The sequence below is a fragment of the Emys orbicularis genome, chromosome 1, assembly GCF_028017835.1.
Source record: "Emys orbicularis isolate rEmyOrb1 chromosome 1, rEmyOrb1.hap1, whole genome shotgun sequence".
NCBI classification, from domain to species: Eukaryota; Metazoa; Chordata; order Testudines; family Emydidae; genus Emys; species Emys orbicularis.
Genome location: NC_088683.1, coordinates 186,675,449 through 186,694,425, shown reverse-complemented (window position 1 = coordinate 186,694,425; position 18,977 = coordinate 186,675,449). Strand labels below are relative to the sequence as shown.

The 18,977-nt window shown below is 39.1% G+C and overlaps 1 protein-coding gene across 1 annotated transcript in view; it reads right to left on the bottom strand.

Annotated features, from left to right (window-relative positions):
• ROBO1 (roundabout guidance receptor 1) overlaps positions 1–18,977 on the bottom strand; it is a gene marked incomplete at its 5' end in the record, with an annotated part of 534,368 nt that overhangs the window by 502,557 nt on the left and 12,834 nt on the right. The window contains one exon of the mRNA XM_065420893.1: positions 14,250–14,333. Within this exon, the coding sequence (XP_065276965.1) occupies positions 14,250–14,333 (84 nt within the window). The remainder of the gene's footprint in view (positions 1–14,249; positions 14,334–18,977) is intronic.

Here is an 18,977-nt window from a genome sequence, read left to right as displayed (position 1 = left end):
CAGTGGCCTAGACATTCACACCTAGAGACCAACAGTCAAGAGGAAGGAGATTTTCCTCACCTCTGCAAGGATGCAGAGCAAAGGCCCTGAACTGGAGAACAACCAAGAAAGGTGTCCAGTGGCTGTGTTAAGAGTTAAGCTCTCAGGGTATGTCTACATTGCAATTAGAGACGTGCAGCTGGCTGGTGGCAGCTGACTCAGGCTCATGGGGTTATGCTACATTATGTTGTCTTTAAAAATAAGAGTAACCTAGCTACAATAAAAATTTACAAAAAATTAAATGTAGTTTCACAGTCATAGCTTATACATTTCAATAATTACTTAAATTATCATTTCAATGTCCTCAAAGAATTCATTCTTTTAGGAAAGAAAACAAAGTGCATATTAAACAATCAAAGAATGTTTAATTCATTTAGATGTAAGCTTCAGGTATAAGCCAAGGTCAGTCGAGTATTCATCTCTGAATGCTATATTATTTGATGACAATCATTAGTGCTAATCTGAATAGACCTCCTTTTATAGAAAGGTGAAGGAACCTTTCTTTTGATTTGTGTCCATATATAATTGAACTCTATGGAATATATTAAAAACAGCTATGATCAAAAGAACAACTCTGTGTTAGCAGCAGTCTGTTTTAAACAGATCTGTTAATCTATTTTTCTTCCCAGAGTGCAGAAGAAAACGTCTAAAGAAAATGTAACAGCATAGAACCTACATTAATACATATGTGATAAAGCCCAGAAAGCATTAGCAAACCATCATGTTATCTCCAAAAGAAAGCAATCTTCTCTATAGTAATATTTAAATTAGGTCTCATTAGCATCATTAGTACTGAATGTATTTGAGGTTTGCCACATTTTTGATCAAATCCCAGTGGGCTAGTGACCTATTTCTTCCATGCTGACCATATAAAATATGGTCTGAGGCATTCTCTAGTTAAGGTGGTCTAATAAATAGTTTTGTTAATATGCCTTGGTCTGTTCAGTGCTTGAAAACACAGCAGGGAGTTAACATGGCAGTTCACACAACAATGTACATTATTAGAGGAAGTAATTGTCACTGCCTGTTTTGATTTGGGGATCTTCAAAACATCTGATGAGCAGAGGTGAAAGTAGGCCGTTACGACGTACCAGTAAGAAGTGGCCGCCAGTACCCGCCCGTACACAGCCAATGTTAAAGCGCTGCTGCAGCAGCACTTTAATGTCGCTGTCCCTTTTGTTCCCCCTTACCTCCCAAGTTACCTAGTCAGTTCAGTGAGAACTAGCACATGCTCATGTGCTACTTAACACTAAGAATATTTTTTTAAATGGTTTGTAAAGGTGTGGTTCTGTTTGACTAAATACAAAAAGACATTTTTCTATAAAAAGGTTCTGATCCATGCGTTTGCACTACTAAATCACAGATCTTTACTAATCACATTGGTTTCAATTGTGGCCTTACCATGAGTGCCATGGATGGGGCAGTGTGTTTTTGCATTATCCTAAGAGCGCAGTAAACACATTGTGACTCTGCATCTAGGTAGCTGCATGTGAGACATACTCTGTGCCAGACCTACACCCAGTGTAACATATATTCCCTCACATGCTGGTGTCGTGCTAGATGCTGCTTGAGGGGAGGGGAGGTGGAGCCAGGGCTGTGACCATTCCTCACTCCTTCCCACCCACTCTGATTCAGATGGATGTGGGGAGATGCAATGTAGCAACAAGAGAGCTCTCCCTCACACACTGTACGGCTATCTGACATAGGGAAATAAGGGGATGAATTACACACCTATATTCCCGCACATGGGAGCACAGGCCACAATCTAGCCTCTTATATGTACAGGAGTTTAAGCACAAAAATTCTTGAAAGAAACTAGATTTATTCTTAAAACCTATTATTCTGTATCATCCTAACTATGGAAGTCCAGTGAACATTCTAACTGGACTTACTCTCACTTATAAGTAAAGCTGGGGGAATAATTGATTCTTTGGTTCGCTAGCAGTTCCCTCCCCCCCAAAAAAAAAATTGAAAAAAAAATTGTTTCAGGTTAAGCTGAATCCAAGAAATATGAAAAATTTCAGCAAATAGAAAAAAAAAATCTGTTTTCGGGCAAAAAAACCACCATGTTTTGTTCAACCTGAAATGGATTTTTCAGGCATTTATAAAGGTGGGTAGGTATCATTCTCACTCCCTGGCCCAATGACTATTTATTGTTATTCATAGGATGTTTCACGAAACAGCACTTCAGTGCATTTTGTAAATATATAGCAATATGAAAAAAACAGACTCATCATCACCAGTGTCTGCTCCAAATGGGAAACTGAAAGGCTCCAAAATACACTACCCCTTGGCAAAGAGGCAAGAATATTATTGGGTTCCACTGACTTTCAGTTGGACTTGTGCTCCTAAATCACCTAGGCACTTTGAAAAGCTTCCCCATAAATACTGCAGACTGGATTAACTTCCTAATGAAATCAATGGAATTGAGTTTCATGGGCTTTAGATCAGTCTCTATATGAACAGAAGTGTCATGGCTAAAGGGAAGTTAACATAGACGGCAAAACCATGACTTCTCACTATATTCAGTTCAAGCTGTGTCTTGACTGACACAGCACTTTCTAACACTACAGTCATCTGTGAGACCCACAGTAGAGACTACCAGCATTTGAACACATAGTTCAAGGAATGTGCTAACTCTGTCGTTTCAAATAGCATCAGTTTGATACAAAGTCTTATCCTAAATTTTATTCAGACTGCTCAAAATAAATGTAGCATGATTTTTTCCCTACCAGATGGAAGGCTCAATCCTTCTCCCATTGATGTCAGTGGCAGAAGTCCCAAAGGGAGCCAGAGCAGGCCCGGAGAGCTCAAATTAAGTCATGTTTGGCAGATTATTTGTAGCTCAAAATACCTTAATCTTAACACAAGATTTTTTTTACCCTGAGATAACTGGCTCACAATATGGCAGAAGAATGTGTAAAAAGCAAAATCTAATCATTCATATTTAAAAATTGTAACTCAACCAATACTGAAGCTAATTTTCATAAGATTTGTAGTGATTTCAAGCTTTGCCTGCTCTCATTGGTTTTAATGGTGTATTAAAAATGAGGATTTGCCACAGATAATCATTTTAGCTAGCAAATTTGCATACTCTTATACATGATTTTTTCTCCCCCCATGCACAGTGTCAGTATTAATCTGCAGACTAATCAAAACCTTGTTTTTTAATCTTGCTTTGTAAGTATAGATGTGTCGACCTCAACAGTTCAGAATTTGGGTTAAAGCTCAGTTCGGTTCTCACTAGTGTCCCAAAGCAACACTGAGCTACCACTCTCCTCCACAACATTTCCTACAACTCTCTATCTCAGGCTCACATATGCTGTAGGGCCTGCAACTCTTCTCTTATTTTATTTATAACATTCAAAATAAGACCATGCAAATGGCTGCCTGGGATTTTCTATCAGATTCCCTGTGTTCTTGTTTCAGATCACTCACTTCTCAGTTGGGCTATGGGTACTGAGCTGCATTTCCCTGCAGTGACCTCTCCCAGCCACCACTGTATTGATGGCAGGGAGACTGTCTTCTCTGCTCTTAATGTTTCCTGCTGGAGCCCAAGTAAACTGGAGTTTCAGAGAGAGGAGGAGATAACTGCTGGCAAGGACTCAAGGGGAGACAGAATGAGGGAACAGACTCAGAGAAGGGGGAACAGGAGCTCCCTTTGATCCCTTATTTTTCCATTTACCCATCCCCACATTCCACAAGGTCACGCTCCGATTTAATTTCGGGACAGTATTTCAACCCCTGGATAAACTGTATATACAGAAACAAGCAAACTTATCTTATTGATATATATCTGTATAACCAGGTTAAGAATATATAAGTATGTTCTGGCACACATGAAAGTGGGACGAAAGCTCATTACCTTTGATTATCAATAGGGCCAGTTTGATAGCCACTCTTCTATCTTGGGTTGTGTTCCTGAGAGAGCGGCACAAAGGATTGCCCCATTCCACATCAGGGAATGAGGGGAGCCAGTACGACTTACTCTTCCTCACACCTCTTTAATATTTATCATCTCTTTGGGGTGGCCTGCTCTCCAACCCACTCAGAAACAATGGGACCAAGAACAATTTGCTTGTCCTTGTGCATTTAAGCCTCTAAAGCACTTAGGGGCAGATATGCCATGAAAGGAGGAAGGAACCAAAGACATGCCAAATGGAGTAGCAGGCCATTGAGCTCCTTCTTAACCACCACGTGGACAGAGTAGAAAACAGTAAGTGTAAGAAGCCAGGGTTGGTTGGACCTCCCCTGTATGTTTCTGGGAGAGAACATTTTTGAACCATAAAAGATTTGGTTTAAAATTGTTCTAAGTATGAGCAAAGCTTTGGACCAGGGTCTTATTTTTTCCGGACCTGTTAATCTTTCCCAACTTGTAAGACCTTTATTACCCAAGGTCTGATGAACTTTTAGCCTGATATTGTCTGCTCTTGATAAGCTAGAAAAGTAGTTCACTAAGATAAAGTATTGAAATGAAGTGATCATTATGGTGGTGCAGCTGTTAACAATATGTGGAGGTTAATCTTGCTTTTAAAGAAGAAGAATGCACATCTGTACTTTGGCATATGCTTCCTTGTGAGCACGGAGACCTCTCCATTAGAATGGCAAAACTTTCCTTTGGGCTGATTGAACTCTTTTTTGGCTTTTGCACCCTGAGGACACATACTTGAGGTTGAAGTGTGGCTGTTTGAGGTGAAGCATTGTGAATGTGAAAAACAAATAATTAATTGTATGCACCTCATTTTCAGCTCATTTCTTCTTTTCCCCCTAATTATAAACAAAAAATATGTAAAAATGATTGCAGTGATACTTGTGGCAGCGACATTAATTACACCTTTAAAATATGCAATTCTATATTTGGGAATTTGTGTTTTGCTTCTTCTGTGTGTACCATCTGGCCCTTTTTGATGATGTTATGGATATAATCTCATTGAAAAGTAATTCTTACTAAAGCCAGAAAAATAATTAAAATAGTAGAACCAATTTTATTATTCATGCATATCTGAACTTCATATAAAAATACAAATGAGGGATTTCATATGCTCACCAATAGAGAATTGTGTTTACAATGGGTTTTTTGGGGGGTATTGTAGACAGCATTCTCATTATTCCCAGGAGTTCCTATAGTACTCATTCAAAGAAAATTTGGCATCTACTTTGATAATATGTATGCAGTGTCGTTGTAGCTGTGTCGATCCCAGAATATTAGAGAGACAAGGTGGTTGAGGTAACAAGAGAAGTTGGTCCAATAAAATATATTACCTCACCCATCTTGCTCCCTCAATTTAATAGCAGTCAGTCTAAAATGTGTTTCTGTAAATAAAGTTATTGGAAAATGATTTTAAGCCTCCTTTGGGTGCCTTTTGATGTTCATGGTGCATTCAGAAAAGGGGCACCCCAATGGACAGACAACAGATATCTGAATGTTTCGTTCTTGCAGCTGCAGAAGTGCACTGCAGGATATCTCAGAGACAGGGAGCGTGCATCACTTGTGGCACTAGAGATCCTCCACCAAAGCCCAGCGAAGTGAACAGAAAGACTCTCCTTGCCTTCAATGGGCTTTGGTTCAGGTCCTACATGAGCTAAAGAGTGCACAAACAAATGCAGTAGTGCTCTGTGTTCTGAAGGAGGAAGCTACTGGGCATGAAAATCATTTTCTAGGTACAAAAATGCATATATTTATTGGTACCATAATTAGTTTCAGCCAACATCAAACAAAATTTATTTTTATGATTTTTCTCCATTGGTGTAACCAGTACTTGTAAAGCACTTGACACATATGTTATGACTGAATGAGTTTTCATGGGTAGATCAGGATGTTTAAATTTTTTTTTAGGGCAAAATTTTTTTGCAGGGTGTGCAGAAAGCCTTAACTAGCTGAAAGAAAGGGGAGGTGTTATGCTATGAAACATTTACTTCTTGTTCTCAGGAATAGATGTTTCCTTCCTTAAGGGCACTTTTACTTATGGGAGAAAGTCAAATATTAATTGAATTGAATACCATGATTATTCATGATTGGAATGCTAGCAAGTAAAAGCATAGAGGCTGCCAAAACTGTAAGGACCTTTTTGGTGATTTTGCATGACATGGAGGACAGAGAAACATTGTTGATAAACAAGAGCAGAGGAGTTTTTTTTTTTAAAAGTGAGCATCATAGTATCTATCCATTCCTAGATTTAAAGTGCACATGCACTCTGAGAGGTAACTTTGAGACACTTGTATCATAAAGTGCCATGTTCATTATGTCAATGACTCCTGATCACATTTGCTCAGCTAACAAGTTTAAAAAAGAGAGAAAGCAAAAATAAATGTTCTGCCAGCCCTAAAAACTTACCCTGAGATCTAAAAGTCATGCCAGGCTCTTTCTAGCTCATTCATCACTACCAGTAATAGACAGGTTTCAGAGTAGCAGCCGTGTTAGTCTGTATCCGCAAAAATAACAGGAGTACTTGTGGCACCTTAGAGACTAACAAATTTATTAGAGCATAATTGTAGCCCACGAAAACTTATGCTCTAATAAATTTGTTAGTCTCTAAGGTGCCACAAGTACTCCTGTTATTTTTACCAGTAATAGAGATTCTGTAATTTTACTTAGTTAACAATTCTGACATCCAAGTCAGGGACAAATCCAGTTCACTTCCTCATACCTATATTGGCTCTGCAGCGTTAACAGGTGTAACAGATATTAACTTTTCTTTACGCTGTTGGATATGGCATACAGGATACAAATTCCAAATATGTCGACAGATTACTAGAACTATTGATATGCTAAAAAGATCTTTGTTTAGTTACCTGCTTGCTTCATGCCATAACTTCTCAGTCTGTGACATCAGAAAAACATCCACCACAACCATAAGATTGTGACTTCAGGTGTGGAATAAACACAAGAAACAAAAAGAAGCATGTTTTGTGCACAAATATAGTCACCCATTAGACCTTGTCTTCAATGAGCCTTGCTTCCTCACTGACCTCTCTCTCACTGATTTCTTCTTGGATCTCTATCAGTATTGTGTGCACACAGTCTCCAGGCCTTCACCCTTTTTATTCTTTCCATCAGTTTCTCCCAGTTCTCAGCCCCTTCTCTCCCCCCCCTCCCAAATCAAGGACTGAATATCTAAACTCCACACAGTCCTTCATTCATTGATTTCTTTGCCCCTTACTCCTCCCACAAAGTCCACCCAACCAAATCCCAGTACTGCCTCATATCCATTTTCCCAGTTCCTGCATGCTTCCAGGGACCATGCTAGCTTCCTACACAATAAAGTCATCCTCTCTTTTTTCAACTCTGCAATCTACCTTGCAAAACAGCTATTCTTTCCTTCTTCCTTACTGAATCCAATGCCTTTCTCCAGGCCGCGTCTCCTTCCACTCTCTCTTTCTTTGCCTGGAATCTTGCTCACTTCTTTAAAGAGAATATAGAAAGAAATAATCTGCACCAAACTTTGTCTAACATACCCTCTTGTTTTTTCCCCCCTGTCACTAATCTTAATATTTTTTCTACTCTTTTCCAGTTTCTTAGAGATGCTGCAGAATGTAAACCTTTTCTTCTCACTCTTTAGAGGGGAGCAAGGGACCTCTGTGGATTAACTACCCCTATACTGACCTAACACAGGAAAAAGGGGAAAGAGAGTATGGAGAATTTCCCTGTTTTCCAAGGACAAGGATTACAATAGATTCCCACGCCTGGAAGTTAAAAATCTCAAGCAAAATCTCCTTGACTTACTCAATGTGTTTAAAAAATGCCCCTTTTCAAAACAGGTTGACAATATAGCACTCATCCTGACCCAAGTAAAATCACTATTGGGGAGGAGGGGGGTGTCTCAGAAACTACAAATGGCTAAGCAGGAAGCAGATATTTTTCATTAAATATCATTCCTAGAAAAGTGACAATGGAGACCTGCCCTCTTTGCTAACTCTGATATTAAGCTGTTGGTAATAAATTAAGAATAGGCCTTCTAACCGCTGAGTGGCCAGGGGAAGGGAAAGAATGTAGCCCACCCACTTCCAAGAGCAAGGAGACAAGGCAAAGTGAGAAAACGGAAGGGACACACAGCAATCCTTTGAAACACGAAAGGGAGGGAAAACAAGTGGCTGAATTTGGGTTGTAGTTCAAGGAAGCTGTGAAATCAGGGTTAAATAACTTCATGCTAAATAAGAATGTTTGGAAAGTTTCTCTTAAAAAAAAGCATCTCTCTAATGAGGATTAGTGAGCCTTATCTGAAAATGAATGACTGCATATAGTTTTAATTTAACAAGTCATCATACCAGTCCTTCTAACACAAGCTATAGTCTGTGAACTGTTAAATGATCCCCAATATTTATGTCACAGCTGATTAAACAGGAAATATGCTACTTCCCGGTATATGGCACAAGCATACTTTAATAACACACTACACTGCAATACTAGAAATTGCTTCACAGCCATTTATTAGATGGAGAAAATAACCTAGGCTTGTACTATTTTGAGTATGGTCCTTCCCCTCCAAAAAATAATAGGCAGTAGTTGCTAATCACTAATGAGTGTCATTGTTCACATCCATCTCTGCTGCTTTTGACACCATTCACTGTTCATATGCTTTTCTTCTTGAAATCTTATCCTCACTCATGGTTCATGAATTTCCTTTTATTTTACTGATGTTTCTTCAGCATCTTGTTTGGGGGATTTTCCTCATACCTCCTCTGCTTTTCAGTGGGAAATCCAGAGGGCTCCATCCTTGTCCCCTTTTTTGACCCCCTCTGGCTCCATGTGATGTTATTCAGAAACATGGTTTTACGCTGATGACTCAGGGATTTACCACTCTACTCTAGACCTTGCCTGTCCAAATCAAAACCTTATCCTGTCTCTCATGGGTTACCTTCAGCTCAACATAATCAAGCTAAGCTCTGACTCTTTTCCTGATCACTGAGGATAATGCCACCATCCTCCCAGTCACACAAGCCCGAAACCTAGGCATCAGCTTTGATTCCATTGTCTTTCTAGACCCACACAGTCAGGCTGTTTCCTGCACCACACTTCTGAAACTTAGCCTCTTTTATATGCACGCAGCTAAAATATTCATCCAGGCCCTCATTATCAGTCTATTGCAGAGTCTCTTCCTGAACCCAGGTCTCCTACTTTGAAGTTTAGTGTTCTAGCCACTGAGATAAGAGGTATTCTGGGGTGGATCGCTCGCAATCTGCCTTGCTGAAACTGTTCCACTTCGGATAAATAAATATTTATTGTTGCAGGGATGTTCCCTCTCCCACCAGGCTTCCTTTCTCTCTCTATTTAATTATTTATACAAATTAGAACAGCTGCAACAGGAGATATTGAGTGAAACCCACCCCAGAATAGCCAAGGCACTCACCTAGGAGCAGGAAGCCCTAGTTTAAATCCCTGTTCCCGAGCAGAGAGGGATTCAAACCTGGGTCTGCCATCTCCCAGGTGAGTGCTCTAACCACTGGGCTATGGATTATAAGGGGGCACTATCATGTCCTCCTCTTTCATTTTGTGAATGATGCCTGAGGCTGTCTACATAGGGATAAAAGCCCTGCAGCATGGCCGTGGCTGGCCTGGGTCAGCTGTCTTGGACTCATAGGGCTAAAAATTGCTGTGTAGACATTTGGGCTCATGCTGGAGCCTGAGCGCTGCGACCTTCCATCCCCGTGTAGACATACCTTTAGTCCCTTTGTGAATCTAATCCTTTGTTTCCACATTTCCTTTCATTTAATTTTTTTTAAATAGTTACAAATGCCTAAAATCAAAATGAAACTTTTTTTCAACCCAAAACGATTTTTCCCAGACTTCAATTCACGAAAAATTCTGAAAAAAAAAATTGGTTTTGGTTTAAGAAAGAATTATTTTTGACTTGTCAGAATTGCCAGAGATCTGAAAAAATCAGTATTCATACAACTCTATTCAAGTATACAACTGTGGCAGAGTCAACACTAGTCTTCTGACTCTTACCTTATGAGCTAGCTCAGGGGTCAGCAACCTTTCGGAAGTGGTGTGCCGAGTCTTTATTTATTCACTCTGATTTAAGGTTTCGTGTGCCAGTCATACATTTAAAAATTTTTAGAAGGTCTCTTTCTAGAAGTCTATAATATATAACTAAACTATTGTTGTATGTAAAGTAAATAAGGTTTTTAAAATGTTTAAGAAGCTTCATTTAAAATTAAATTAAAATGCAGAGCCCCCCGGACCGGTGGCCAGGACCCGGGCAGTGTGAGTGCCACTGAAAATCAGCTCGTGTGCCGCCTTTGGCATGGGTGCCATAGGTTGCCTACCCTTGCTATCACACAATGCTTGGCCTAATTAATGCTTTTCACATAAGAGCTGATGTTGAAGGAGACTTGTTGACCTTGCAAAAGATTATTTTACTGATTTCTCTTCAACATGCAAACTGAATTCTGTTGTCTTAGTGTAGTCTGTCCCCCAACCACTCTGGATATTGCTTAACCACATGTAAAAGGTGTGACTTTAATCTCTAGCATATTTATAACAACGACAATGAAAATCTTCAGAAGTACTTTAAACTTTAGCGTTTGCCAAAATGTGATTTCAAAAAATATGTCTGGGAGTAGACACTCCTGGATTCCCCTACAAGAGTTTACTCTGTCTCCATTTCTAAAAAAAAAAGTACTCTGAACAAGATATTCACCAGAGTAATTAACTTATCCTGCTGCCATTGGAGTTAATGACACAACTCCAATGAATTTTAATAGGCACATGGCCAGGCACATTATAACTTATATACTATATATAAACATCCCTTATGTGCAATATGTAAGAGCTGCATATCTTCACCCTGAAATACTTTATTATGGAAAGAGAAACAAAGGGCAAGGAGAATGACTATCTTGGAGAATGCCTAACCCTCAACCTACCACCTGATCAGTTGCAAACAGCAAGAATGCTTTGCCTGTTTACCCCCAGAGTTGAACTCATATGGGGATAGATGGTGTGACACTGTCAGTAGCTGAATCATTTCTACTAACATTCCACCAAAGCCTGACTGTGGCAACCTTAAGGATCTGCTGCAAGATGCATCTGGTCAACTTGACATTTTAGTTGGCTGGGAGATTTGCTGATCGCTGCTCAGTTAATTTGTTGGAATTTAATTATCCATGAGTGGGGATTCGTGTAAATTTCTGTTAATTATATGTGCTTAAGAGTATTGATTTTGCTTTGTTTTGTTTGCATAAACATACTACATGAACAAACAATAAAAATCCCAATAAATAATATAGCAAACCCTGTTTTATCCAAATGGGACAGAGGGAATAGAATTTCTTCGGATGATTTTAGTTTCAGGTAACTGGAGAACTTTTCAGTACACATGGTACTGTTGATAGATTTAGCTCAGTTTTGAATAAGGAATTTTTCAGGTAAGAGAGATCATGGCAAATGACCCTTTCAAAACTTCTGTAGAATTTAGTAGAAAATAACCTTTTCTGTTAAATTCTATAGGATGGGCCCAAAAAAACTAGAGAAGGGATATCTTTTTCTATTAGATTATAAGGCTTTGAGTGTAATTTCTATAGAACAGTATTAAATTTCTATGTCTAGCGGCTTTTTGCCTAATAAATTCCATAGAGCTTTTCCATAAAGAGAGGTGTGCCAGTACAATGGTGTTGAATATGGTATAAGATAGGATAAGACAGAAACAGCAATCAGTTATTACAACATCTTTAAACTTGAAAATCTTTACCCTCCTCCCAGGGGTGTGCACAAGGTGGGGGAGCAAGCAGGGGCATGCACCCCTCCAATAATTGGCCTCCTCCGGCCTTGGGGCTGTGGTGGGGAGAATGAGCTCCTCTGGCCCTGGGGGAAACTGACTGCTCCTCTGGCCCCAGGGCTATGGTGAAGAGAGTGAGCTTCTCCAGCATCAGGGCTGTGGGGGGAGGGGAACAGAAAATTCCCCTCCAAAAACCATCACATTTTTATTCCTGTGCATGACCCTGCCTTCTCCCTGCCAAAAAATTCCCCCTTCTGTATCTTTTTGTTGTCTGTCCGGATTGTATACATGATTGTGTCTTTATACCTCTCAGTAAAATCCCCACAAAAATATGTCTTTGTGGTTAATATGCTGGACTGGGATTCCAGAGATCTGTCTTTCAATCTTGGCTTTGTCAGTCTTCCAGTATGATCTTGGGCAAGTCACTTAGTCTCTTGGTGGGAGGTTCTTATCTATGAAATGGAGAAATATTTTTCTATCTCATGGAACTGTAATGAGGATAAAATAATTAATGTTTGTGAGGTGCTTGGATACCATGGTAATGGGTGCTGTATAAGAAGTACTTAAATAATTGGCCCAATAATAATTCTTTGCAACGACATGTTCCATCTGCTAATGTGATGTGCAGGCCATGGCTTGAAGGTATTGATGAATATAATGTCACATATAATATAAAGCAGTAATAATTAGCAATATTTTGCTATTATTTGATACCCTTCATCATAGAAACTCAATGTTTTACACATAAGTATAAATATCTCTGTAGAATAATCATTATTTCACCTGTTTTGCAGGTGGGGAAACTGAGGAATAGAGAGGTTAAGGGCCATATTTTTAAAGGCACATAGGCATCTAACTCTCATTGGTACCAAGGAGAGTTAGGCACCTAAGTACCTTTTCAAATCTGTCCCTAAGTGACTAACCCATGGACCCAGAGAAAGGCAGTGGCAGACCCAGAAACAGAACCCAGGAATTGCGATTCGCAGTCCTGTGCTCTAGCCACTAAACAGAATTATTTCCCTGAAGAATCATGCACTTTCAATAAGTGTAAAATATTATTTAAGATATATTCATTATTCCTGAATACTTTATACTGCTGCTCACTATGCTCTGAATTTTCAGAGTAGATTAGCACAACATAATTTAGCAGAGGTGTGTCTACTCAGGAACATTTGCAGGGTGCAAACATGCCTTCAAATATGCACATCCACCAGTCATGAGTGGAGAAATAATAGTATCCTGAAGGGTATAATGTTATAATAGAATGAAAAACCTGTAAGGATGTTAAAGCCATTCTATATGCTTTTATTTAGTTTCGTTTCTGTGCCTTGAGGGCATACATGGCTAATTATATTGCTTTGCTTTTTCCCTATTTCAGAAGGAAATATTTCAAAAAGGAACACAATAGATTTTACAAAGCTAGCTTTACACCTAATATTACCATGCACAAGTGATTGCTAGGGACAGGTAATGCAAGCAGTAATCATTGTAAATGTTGTATAGAGTTTCTTACCCCCACCTTGCCCTCTGTGTGTCCTGTACAGATTAAGTTTTATTTTAAAATATTTGAGTCACTTTTTTTTTAGTTACCTAACAACAAGCCAAGTGTACAAGGTAAGACATTTCACTATTAGTCCATCCCTAAACACAGTTAAATGTGTAACTCACTCATTTCCCCATCTTCCCTTCCCACTCCCCAACCCAAGAGTGACTGTCAGCAGAAATGCAAATAATAAACAACACGTCTCATTTTCACATTTTTCAGATAATAATTTAGGATTAGATTCTGCCATCCTGGCTAACGCTGACTAACTCAAGAATAATCCAAATGGGTCAGAATTAGAGCAACTTTGCGTTAACACCACTGTAGCTGATCTAAAATCTGGCTCCACAGGACTACTCTGAAATAAGGCACCATTCAGTGTGAATAAGGATGGCAGAATTGGACCCTTCAGTGACTTCTGCTGCACTGCACTCAGTGGTGCTACTTTATCTTTTACCTTCCTGAGCAACAGACGTATTTCTTTAAAGATTAATGCAAAATAAAAGTCAGAGAGACTTCTCTAATCATCAGGTTATTTTTTTCTCTCCAATTTAAGTATATTTTGTTGCGGTTTATAACAAATTAACACATGGAGAAAGAGTGTCAGTCTGCAGAGCAAATTATTTGGGAATGAACTCTTTTTGTCATGCAACAGTTTACACAATTTGTAAGAGATTTCCATTCCATTCCCCAGTAATACATAGGATTACAAATGTATAAACAATCTGAACCTACTGAAAGGAAAAAGGATTGAAGACAGTTGTGTATTGATACAGCACTGCTGTATCCAAACATTATCTGCAGAGTGGTATGAATGCTGATGTTCAATGATGATGATAGCTCAGTAGCAGAGATGGCTAAAGAATTGCATACAGGTGGCAATGGAAGATGCAGGTAGGAAAGTGTGAGCAATATGGAACTATTAATATTTTTGGAAAGATAAACTCTACCTGTGTAGCCCAGCGAATTGTCATCATTATCAGAGGTGGGAAGTGGTGTCCCGCTGTCGTTCCCCCTCTCTAGGTCATCAGAGTCTGTCGGAAACAACACCAGAGCTGCTGATGGGGTCACAGTAGTAACAGTAATTCCCATTTCCATCAAAACATGTCCAGATACAAATAAATCCACATATGACAGAAAGACACACAGTGACAACACACAGCATACTTTATCCTTCCACAGCCTGTGTTGTGTTAAACACTGTAACAGCTTCAGCAACATTGCTTTCTACTCTATTTCCTTATTCCCCTAGTTTAATCCTTTTACTGCACCTTTTGCTCTTACTTCACAGCTTGTAAAGTGCTCAGTCTACACTCTGAGAAACAGCCAGCACAGCCTGTGGTGAGCATATGGGGAAGAGTAGGCAGGGTGGTTGAATGCTAGCATTGCTAATTTTCTACCTTATTGTTAATCAAAGCTATTGACTGTGATCACTCCCCATCATTGCTTCATCTCCTGGAAATTACGGACTCAGGGGACTTTACCTCTTTGTGTGTGCGTGGGGGGGGGGGGGGGGAGACGGGGCAGTGTCTTGTCAAACAGGGGGGAGGGTTGATATAAGTACCATATCTTCTCTGGAGGAGAGGGCAGGGGCCAGATCTCATCTATGAAAAGGCAACAGTTTATCATCATAAGAAAGAGATACATTTCCTAGACTGAAAGGCACTTGAAAGAAACATTCAATTTCAATGACATGTTAAAAAAAAATCCCAACTCAGAGAAATCACGTTTTAATACTTTGTAAGATAAATCACTAGTCTGAAATTTCATGACGCAAGGTATAATAATAATGAGGAGTCAAAACAGAAGGAATAAAAATAATCACACAAGTTCTGAAAACAAAACCACACAGCATAGTGGTTTGGCAGTGCACAATGGAATTCTCTACTTTATCAATATCATTATATCACATCTTTATGTACAACTACATGATACACAATGTTAAATGGCATGCAGGTTTATTTCTATTCTCTTTATATAAATAGCAAGTTGAAAAGTATTAGGAATGGCTAAAAGTAATGACATTGAATATGTTGCAGTTTATAAGTGGGGGCAGGTCTGGAATACAATCAGTTAATACTGTACTTGGACTATCACTAGTACAGTAGAAAGTATGCCTGACTATTGACTTACAGTTCTCTTCTGTTTTCTACTGTAAGTACTTGTTGAGATGTGTATCATAATTACCTAAATATTTTAAAGACCTTGAACAAGAATAACATTTCTTACCATTAACATACTTCCTGGATTATTACATTCAGCAGATATTAAAGTTTGTCTTATAATAAGATTGATACAGTTAATTTTAAAATTATATTTTTATCTGAAAATTTTGCTGATGTTACAAGAAAACAACTATGATTGCTAAACCAGAAATGTATTAGTAAAAATACATTCTCTGTTTTCTAAATATGTTTACTTTGTTCATTTGATATCACTTCTTAAAAATCCATGTCTCTGCTATGCAATGAAAACAGATACCCAATTTCTTCTTGAAAAGACCCTGATAAACAATAGATGATAAAAAAAATCTTGAAAACGGAATTTTAAAAAATGAAATTTGAGACAAACTATATAAGGGTACTCCATCAGACTTTTTAAAATTAATCAATTAAAATATTGTCATCTTTAAATAGCTGTAGTGGAAATAAATAAATAAATAGGACTTGTTCTAAGGACAGATACAAAAGGCAAAATATGTTCATTTATTCGTCCATTCATCTTTGCTGGCTCAGTAATGGCCAATGTCAAGTGTATACTAAAAATCTGCTCAGAAAGTGGCAGGGCAGTGAGAGCATCAACATTTTACTACTCCAGGTTGTTCACTTATTTGCATGCAGGGGTTGATGAGGTCAGAGTTTTACATTATAGCAATAAAGAACAGTAGGATGGGACTTTTTGATGAAGTAAGAGGCAGAGATTCCATGCCTACTGCGCCTGCTCAGGCAAAAAGCTGTATCCAGCTAAAAAACAAAAATGAACACATACTGTGATTCAGGGCCGGCTCTAGGATTTTTGCCGCCCAAAGCAAAAACAATTTTGGCTGCCCCCCCTTTTTTAATTACCCCACCCCCGGCCCCGCCTCAACTCCGCCCCTTCCCCAAATCCCCAGCCCTGCCTCCTCCCCACAGGCTCTCAAGCATAGGAGGGAGGGGGAGAAGCGGCGCCCGCGCCGCGGCCACTCGGGATCTCCCCCTCCCTCCCAGGTTTGAGAGCCTGGGAGGGAGGGCGAGTAGCGGCGCGCGAATCAGCTGTTTTGCACGCCATGGTGCGCGAGCGGCAGCGGAGGTGAGCTAGGGCGGCCGGGGCACATTTTTAGGGGCGGCATTCTGGTGCCGGCCATGCCGCCCCTAAAAATGTGCCGCCCCAAGCACCAGCTTGTTTTGCTGGTGCCTAGAGCCGGCCCTGCTGTGATTTGACACAACCAACCTGCTGATATTCCTTTCACTTCAATAATTGTTTCTTGGAGATTTATCCAACACAGTCTGCTCAGGATTTGTGATATTAAAAGAAGTGGGTGATGGACTGCTAGCTACTATTCAGCTACAGGGTAAGTATATTTCAATTTAGCATGCATCTTTATGTGGAAAAACAATATAATTAAACCACTTTTTTCCCATTCTAGAAGGTCGTACGGTATGTCAAACTATTAAAAATGGGTAGTAATAAACATTACACGCTAATTCTTAAGCTAACGTTTTTAAACTAATGAGAATTCAGTTAGGTGCCTAAGTAAAAGCAATCTGACTTTCAAAGGTGCTGAGCATTGAGTGAACCAAAGGGGAGAGATGGGGCTCAACCTCTCTAATAACCAGGCTGACATTATTTAGGGGCATTACTTTAGTCATACATAGAATCATAGAATATCCGGGTTGGAAGGGACCTCAGGAGGTCATCTAGTCCAACCCCCAGCTCAATATTTGAAAATGTTGGCCTCAGTCATCTATTTTCACTGGTGGAAGTGAGTGGATTGGCGTTCTTTTCTAGTAATACCAGAAAAAAACAATATGATATTTAGCAGATTTTTTAATGGTAAGGCCATCCTCATTCATAATCCAAGAATGAACATTATTCATCATCCCAGTCTTTGTGAAATGTGAGCTTTTTGACTCAGTCACAAAGAACACGGTATTTCAACCAACACATTGGAGATTACTGTATGGCTTTTGCGTGGAAATCACCATTCACTGATGATGATCAGTGAAGTTCAGTTCAGTTCTAGGTGTGGTTGAATTCTACCATTTTCAGTTCACTGAAGGTGAGATTCCCCCCAGTGCAGAAGAGCTATACTGTACCATGTGCTGTTCTTCAGTGATCTGCTGAAGATATATTTACTTGAACAGTTAGGCTGTGATCAGGTATTAAGCCAACATTCTGTTACAGGGAGTAGCTGTTCAAATAAGGGACCAGGTAGTAAGGAAGAGGCACATTCATTCTCTCCCTGCTACCTGCTGTATTGCTCAGCTGCTGGTTTCCATTCTTCTTCAGTGCCAATTACTGACACACCCTTTTCTCCTTGTTCCTTCTCACTGAAAACCCAAAGCTGCTGCCCATCTTCTGCCTCTCCCTCATCCCAATGCCAATCATGTCCCGCCTCCTCAGGTGTTATGTCTTGTGGTATGTACAGCAGGGCCATTTCTAAGATTGGCCCCAAGACTGGGCTGAGGTGGGAGGGCCTATAGGAAAGCTCTGTTCACAAAGAGTAGCCATCATTCATTACGATAAGCTGTAATACCTTAAGTATTTTATGTATTGCTCTAAATACAAATTGGCTTCTAATTCAGCTTGAGCTGAATATTATTCACATGTTTTTAGGCATATATCAAAATTAAGCATGTGGGTTCATCCCGAGCATATTTTTATGTAAAACAATTTTGATATCTGAGTTCAATTATCCCCTCTTATTCACCTTATAATTAGCATAAATGTTGTTAGCAATGTACTGTAGAACATGGCAGGGAGCAATGCCATTTTAGTCATTGCTTCCAACACACGTTATTTCAAGATGCATGACCAAAACCAATCAGTTTCTGTCCACACTTACCATCCCTATATTTTAGCTTGCACAGTAGATAAAAGTTAAAAACTAACATTTTTTTGTGAATGGAGAGATTTTAAATATCGTAGTAACTACAAGCCCCCTGTAATGAAAAGGGTATACTAAAATTTCACTAAGCACATGGCTTCATTTTATTTCATATAAAGCTTTTTTTTTTAATTTCTTTTCAGCATCTAGAATTTATTTATTTATTGTAGATTTTTGTTATCATTATCAAGCTTGTGCTACAAAATTTCTGGGCAACAGCGTTAGTTGACATTTTGAAGATGACCATTAATAAAAGATTAGGTAAAAGCAAATGAATATAAATTACTATCAATATTAGAATTGTGTTCTACAAATTGGATCAATTCACATTGATTCCATCCTACTAATCTAGAGGAATGCAGGGTAGAGGCATGAGAAAAAGTGCATTGAGTACATCAAACTAAGATCTATATGAGGAATTACCATAGTATCATATATTTCTATTTCATTTTGTAATGGTAAGGCTCTGACAAAAAACAAAGAAGTTAACATAAAATCCAAACTCTGTTTATAACCCAGTTTCACCTAAAAATATTGGTCTAGTTCATGATGCACTCGCCATATTAACTAACGGTGCTGACATAGTATTAAA